Source organism: Ammodytes marinus (genome assembly GCF_949987685.1).
Source record: "Ammodytes marinus genome assembly, chromosome: 11".
Taxonomy (NCBI): Eukaryota; Metazoa; Chordata; class Actinopteri; order Uranoscopiformes; family Ammodytidae; genus Ammodytes; species Ammodytes marinus.
In genome coordinates, this window is record NC_137215.1 from 1,629,883 (window position 1) to 1,637,382 (window position 7,500).

The 7,500-nt window shown below is 40.7% G+C and overlaps 2 protein-coding genes across 3 annotated transcripts in view; both read right to left on the reverse strand.

The window, feature by feature from the left end:
* LOC307257522 (echinoderm microtubule-associated protein-like 6) overlaps positions 1 to 197 on the reverse strand; it is a gene marked incomplete at both ends in the record, with an annotated part of 54,625 nt that extends 54,428 nt beyond the window's left edge. The window contains 1 exon segment of the mRNA XM_080036784.1: positions 1 to 197. Coding sequence (XP_079892910.1) covers positions 1 to 197 — 197 coding nt within the window.
* Positions 198 to 5,080: 4,883 nt separating this feature from the next.
* LOC307257806 (NACHT, LRR and PYD domains-containing protein 3-like) overlaps positions 5,081 to 7,500 on the reverse strand; it is a 9,595-nt gene continuing 7,175 nt past the window's right edge. Inside the window, exons 7-8 of one of the 2 annotated variants that reach the window (XM_080037145.1) lie at positions 6,732 to 6,778; positions 5,081 to 5,962 (exon numbers count right to left, since the gene is read on the reverse strand). In XM_080037145.1, the coding sequence (XP_079893271.1) occupies positions 5,436 to 5,962; positions 6,732 to 6,778 (574 nt within the window). In that variant the 3' untranslated portion in view covers positions 5,081 to 5,435. Of the gene's footprint in view, positions 5,963 to 6,725; positions 6,779 to 7,500 lie in introns of both variants that reach the window. The other variant, XM_080037144.1, reaches the window with a different exon arrangement.

Here is a 7,500-nt window from a genome sequence, read left to right on the forward strand (position 1 = left end):
CTGATAATATCGTCATTGTGTCCCAGGTAGAACTTCTGTGTGTGTTCGCGTGTGTTGTAAACCACGCCCACTCCGGCCACGAAGTAGACCAGCTCTTTGTCCGCGGTGTAGAACAGATTGTTCCGGCACTGATGTCCGCGGTATCCATACACCCAGTCCAATCTCAGCCGGCACACGGGCGCTCTGCGGTCCGACATAACTGCCTCCTCGCTGGGGTGGAGGGTGCAATGATGACCCCCCCTTCCCCTGGGTGAAAATGCTACTGGTTGGTTCTTCACACAATTTCTTTTTTTCTTTTTTTTTAGGTAAGATTAAGTTTCAATTAGATTTTTATGAGTTAAAACGTTTATTTAATTATTATCTTTTTTTTCTTTAGTTCAATGAGATTTTTATTTAATTTTAATTTTATTTGTATTTAATTGTTAAATGCTACTGGTGGTGGTACATTCCAAAAGTTTATTCAATATATAAATATTTTTTTTATATATTTTTTTATTTTAGATTATTCTTTTTCTAAAGTTTAGATTAATTTCAATTATATTTTAATATGAGTTAATTTAGTTGATTTTAACTGTTGATTGATGGCCCAGGTATACATACACCCAGGGCTCTGTGGCCCGCCATTCTAGCTCCACAAAACTCTCTCTGTGTTTCTCAGTGTGGCAGCGTTTACAAACTGGTGTCGCCCCCCGACACTGGCTCTAGAGTGGTCCAACATCCTACATACAATGACATGTGAATGCTCCTGACGACATATTTTAACTATAAAAACACAGTATTTAGTGTGAATTTGTGATATTTTATTTTTAATTGAGTGAAAATGACTATTTAGTGCTTATTTTGTATTACATCTAAATACACTGACGTCCCTGTAAACGTTTTAGAAGACTTTATTCATGTTATATCTCGTGGTTTAGGAGTTAAAGTGGGTTAATCGGACTCTGTGTTGAAGTTACAACAATCCCCACATTATATATAGTATTAACTAGCTATGATTTAAACCAACAATGTAGTTTTTTTAGCATTTCATGTTGTTGTTAATTACGTTTTCTCTCATTAAAATAAGCAAATTTTGAGTCTCATTCACACATTCATAAATTCTACATCTGCCCAATGCAATATTTACTATTTTATCTATCTAACTCCACTTGGAAACACAAGTTGGGATCATTTAATCGGTCCAAAAATTATTAATAAACATAATTTGTAGACTATGTTCTGTCCTATACGTGTGTGGGACCCTCTAGTCGTGTCCAAAAATACAAAATAATTCTAACAAAGCAAAATGAGCTGTAGGCAGATATAATCCCTCCTCTCACTAATCCTAAAGCATTGTTACTATTGGTTACTACAGTACTGTGCGTTCACATCAACCAATTGGACAATGTATAACTCTTTAGTGTTGATTTTTGATATTAAAAGTCCATTCCACACACTATATTATAAGCCTGTTTTGTGTGTGTGTGTGTGTGTGTGTGTGTGTGTGTGTGTGTGTGTGTGTGTGTGTGTGTGTGTGTGTATAAAGCAATGTGTCCACTCCCTAGAAATAGCCTTACATGGTCTTCTTCTTATATAGGCTATTCTGCTTGTTTTAAATATTATCCAGCAATTTTCATTTTCAACCTAAAGTTTTCTATAATTAAAATAATTTGTTTCGCCTGTTTTAAACTGTATTTTTTCCTGTTTTATTGTTTAAATTGTAAGGTGTCCTTGAGTGTTTTGACAGGCGCCCATGAATACAATGAATTATTTTTTTTAATAGCCTAATAGCCGACTCTAATATACGTGACTCAGAAAAAAAAATCCCATTCACAATTCCGTGCGTGTGTAAAAATCCACCAATAGGTCAGTAGTGATGGGAGGTAGAATTATACTCAATGAAGAAAAGCATTAGTTCCACAGTTGAAAAAACGCCCAAAAATTATCGGGTATTTCCGTCAAAAATCCGAAGAGAAATAGTCGGAAAAAATAGCCTCGAACAAGTGTTAAAATCCTCCAGGGAAATGATCCAACTTTAGCGAGCATTGGAAGGGAGAACACCCGAGTTGAGAGCGCTGAATCGCGGCCAAGTGATGAGAGAGGAAAGCCCTGATTTCTGGAAGTAGGAGAGCATCCTTCCGTTGTGGATGACACACTTTCACATACACACACACACACAAGCGCCCACACACACACTTACAGACACACACAGACAGACAGACAGACAGACAGACAGACAGGTCAGTAACTCGGATTCTGGAAGGCTAGTAATGTAGAGCCCTTCGCTGACCGCCGAGTCTTGTCAGTAATGTGATGTTTTCTCTGTTTTCGGATTGACCAGCGGAAAACAGCGTCAAGTTAACACACAGCAACACGTCAATAAGAAGATGTTACCGGTGAGGAGCTATCAAAATAAAAGCCCCGGGTTTTGCCTTCTTGGTGCAAAACATTTTAAAGGGTGGAGGCAGTGATTATGGAGAATGGTTGATGTTAAAATCAGTGAATATCTCCTCATGATCCACTACCTGTCTGTACTGTGTAGCCTATGCGATGAAAACAACTATCTGGTATTAACACACAACCTAGGCTCTGTAAACTGTGCACACAGGTAGTGGATCATGAGGGGATATTCACTGATTTTGACAAAAAGTGATTTTGACAACAAGTGTTCTCCAGAATCACTGACTCCATCTTGCAAACACTGCAAAGATAGGAAGCAATTTATTAAATAATGTATTGATGTTTTAATTTAGGCCTACTATCAGGTCTACTATGGGTTTTATTATTTTTATTAGAAATTGCTTTATTTCCATATGTATAAATGATTCAATGTATGTTTTTATATGTAATATTTTATAAAATTAAAGGTTATTATGATTTTTTTTAAATGTGCTGTCAAATGTTGGTGCTTTTAATTTGAAGGTCCAATCTGTAAACTTCTGGTTTTATTGTGGTGAAGTGTGACGCGCTTGTTGCAGGTTGGAGGATGACGCACGGATGGAAAACACCCCAGCTCCACTGGAGAGGACGGGCGGCCGCAAGGGATCATGGGACTTGGTGTTTTCATCCGTATGCTATCATCATTCATGTTTTTATCTCTGTATGAGTGCGGAAGTGGATAAAAGGGTAAAACACTGCAAATACCAACATGAGTGGTGAGAGCGAGGGAGGGAGGGAGAGAGAGAGAGAGAGAGAGAGAGAGAGAGAGAGAGAGAGAGAGAGAGAGAGAGAGAGAGAGAGAGAGAGAGAGAGAGAGAGAGAGAGGGAGAGAGAGAGAGAGAGAGAGAGAGAGAGAGAGAGAGGAGCTGTCCCCGGTGCTGAAAGGAAAAACTGTAGAAGAGAGAGAGAGAGTGTGTGTGTGTGTGTGTGTGTGTGTGTGTGTGTGTGTGTGTGTGTGTGTGTGTGTGTGTGTGTGTAACCGGTCTTCAAGCAGCGAGTTATCTAGCATCATCTCAGATCCATAAGTGTGATAAAACATGATTAAAAACCATCAAAACAGACATTGGGAAGGATTTTTACCTGCTCCGCCATTGTAGGCGCATACACATTCACCCATCTGTTGCTCTGGCGTGCACCGGCAGTGAGACCATGAGTGAGACGGGTGTCGGTTTGTATGAATAAAGAGCGATTTAACACCTACATTAACATAAATAAACCATTTACTTCACCTTTACCTAAATATACTGAGAACAAGGATATAAAATAACTTTGTATAAAATGATCAAAGTGACACTGAACATGAGATATGAAATTATAACAAAATAAAATACAAAGAGTCACATTCCAGCTGAATAACAGCTACTGAGTTTATTACAGAAACTAAAAAGTGACAATTTGTTCTTCACAAAAAAGTAATCTGGCGCCATCTTGTGGCCAAAATACAAAAATATGTTGAAATTCCAAATCAGCAGATTCCTGTTAAAGTTTTATTTAAAGTAGCTACGAGGAACTTTTAGATATTTCTGAAACAGTCTCATTTTTCCTCTGATGATCATAAATTACATGTATCAGCAAACGAGACCATCAGTGCAAAGAATGCTGTTTTTATACAGTTTTTCTTAATGCCTTTGTCATGGGTATATACGCTCACCCAGGGACAACAGCTGGCGTGGTAAAAACACTACCGCTTTTGTCCAAAGGGGGGCGCTAGAATTAACACACACTGAAAGTTCCTCGGAGCAACTTTAAAGATATTGTCCTCATACCTCACTTTGCAAATATCAGATCTACAAACATATTTTAAAACATTATCACATTTAAAAAAATTTAATAAAATAGTTGCCAAAACTATTAATTTTAAGAAAATGTTATAATTGTATAACTACTGAGGTAAACCCCTGTGTGTTCAGTTTATGTTATAATTTGGGAATATTTTATTTTATTTAATTTTAGAGTTTTGTACAAAATGATCAAATGAAATAATAATTCATAAACAATACGACTCAGAGATGGAGAGTGTGTTCAGTTCAAACAGTAGATTAATTAAACACTCTCTGCATGGAGTCTGTAATCCTGACTAATCCCTGGTGGCCTGCAGAGTAATATTCTCCCACACACACACACAAACGCACGCAACCACACACACACACACACACACACAGAAAGACAGACACACACACGACCCAGACACACACACACACACACGACCCAGACACACACACACACACACACAACCCAGACACACACACACACACACACACACACAAACACACACACACACGACACACACACATGACACACACACACACACACACACACACACACACACACACACACACACACGTTAATGTAAAGTTACCAATTAGGTAATGACAAGTATGACTGTTGATGGCAAACTAAACCTGAAAGCTAAATATGTTCAATAATATACACACACACACACACACACACACACACACACACGACCCAGACACACACACACACACACACACACAGACACACACACACGACCCACACACACACACACACACACACACACACCACCCAGACACACACACACACACACACACACCACCCAGACACACACACACACACACACACACACACACACACACACACGACCCAGACACACACACACACACACACACACAGACACACACACACGACCCACACACACACACACACACACACACACACACCACCCAGACACACACACACACACACACACACACACACCACACACACACACACACACACACACACACAGAAAGACAGACACACACACACACACACACACACACACACACACACACACACACGTTAATGTAAAGTTACCAATTAGGTAATGACAAGTATGACTGTTGATGCCAAACTAAACCTGAAAGCTAAATATGTACAATAATATACAAACGCTAGAATCATTTTCCTTAATCAGTTAAATCGATCAAATAACTGAATCATTTGTCACAGAAACCTGAAGGATTTCTTTAGCTGTGATCCTGTACAGACTCTCCCTCCTACAGACGACACAGAGACACTGAGGAACCATGCCAGACCATAAACCCAGGATAAAGAGGTTCAGTGGATGTGGTGTTGAAGGTGTGGAGGAGGATCAGTGAGTCAGAGGAGACACTGTAGAAGGACAGAGAGCCAGCAGGACAGTCCACATACACTGCTACTCTGTGAGAGACAGAGGAGGAGGAGATGGATGTTACTCTGGTATTGTGATAGACATAGGAACGACCATCATCAGAGCAGCTCAGACTCCAGGACTGATCATTCCCTCCAAACAAACAGTCACTGCCTCCTTTCCTCTTGATTCCTCTGTAACTCACTGATATATAAACCTCTCCTCTCCACTTGACCTCCCAGTAACGGCGACCAGTCAGACCATTACTACACAGCAGCTGACGACAGGGGTCAAACCTCTCTGGATGATCAGGATATGGCTGCTTCTCTCCCACCCATGTCACCTTCCTGTTGTTGTCAGACAGTTTGAGGTCTCTGTTCACTGTGTTTGTGTCCAGTGTGAGTTCACAGGAATCTGATGGAGAGAACAAGACACAACACAGCAGCAGTTATTAATCCATCATCTGCTCATTGATTGACAGTTTGATGATTATGTAAGGGATAAAGTATAGCGAACGGGTCACTTGCTAGAAATAAAGACCGACAAGCTGAACAGGAGCCCGACGCGCAGCGGAGGGCTCCTGTTCAGCTTGAAGGTCGACCTAGTAACGGGGGAATAGTCTGCTCGCCCCGCTAGACTGTCTGCTTCAGCTGACAGAAGGCTCCGGCTCAGCTGTTAGCCACAGAGCTACTGTTTTGCTAACACAACTCAAGACTCGCACACTCTACAAATAATAATTCTAATCGGCCAATATGTTTAACAAGAGCTCCATCTAGCTAACAGAGCATTATCCCCCAACATAAATAACACAATTCACGGAGAAAATGACTGCGGAACATTTACATTGCGGGCTGCAGCCGGAAGTTACTGTCTAACTGTCAATATGCGGCCAAAGTAGCCTACTCACGTCGTGTTGACTGGAGTCCTGTCGGACATTAACCATGACTCCTGTGTTCCCTGCTCTCCTGATACATGCAAAGTCATGTTGAAAAAATATTCCATTGTTTTCTGAACGAGTAGTAGCCCTGTTTGTGGACGTCTATCCATCAAAACTATGACGTAGGTCCTTAGCAACGGCCCTTGACAGCGGTCTGCTAGCTGGAAATAACAGACCTGTAGAATGCTGCGATTTACATAGGATTCTCAAAGTGCCATGTAATAAGAACATTATAAACACACTTACACTTCCTCAGACCTGGTGTCAGCCATTGGACTCCAGCAGGCTCCACCCTGAAAGGAGAGGGGGGGGGGTCAGACCAGCATATCCTCTTTCAGCACACATGGACATTACAAGCATTAAAGAGCCTCTATTATTATTGTACTATTACACATGGACATCACAGCTCGCCGCACATTAGGCTACACGACAGAGCAGGCAGGTCCACAATCGCAATATGAGGCAGTTTATTTTGTATTAAAGGAATACTTCAACAACTCCCATACGGAACCAGCGTTCTATCATTATAAAATCACTACTATGATATAATAAATTAGGTTTTTCTTCCCTCGGTCTTCCATCATCATCATCATCATCATCATCATCATCATCATCATCATCATCATCATCATCATCATCATCATCATCAACCTTTATTTAAACAGGCAAAAATTGCTAAGAAACATCAGCTGCATTCCAATAGTAGTTGCACTTCCCCTCGTTCATTTACCCTCAGCCCTTGGTATGACGTAACAGCAGACGTCGCACGGAGGGAATTTGGAGCGCGGAGGGAGACTGGGCGGGGGAGGAGCGGGGGATTTAAATGGAACCCACTTGCCCACTTGCCCTTGTACTCGCAATGGACCGTCAGTTAAATAAGTAGTTCTGAATGCAAATAATACAGAATTATAACATTCTGCAAAGGTAGCCTATGTTGCAGAAAGCCATTTCCATAGCATAACAAACATTGAATTTCGACACGGTAACTCAGATTATCAAGATATTGTTACTTACA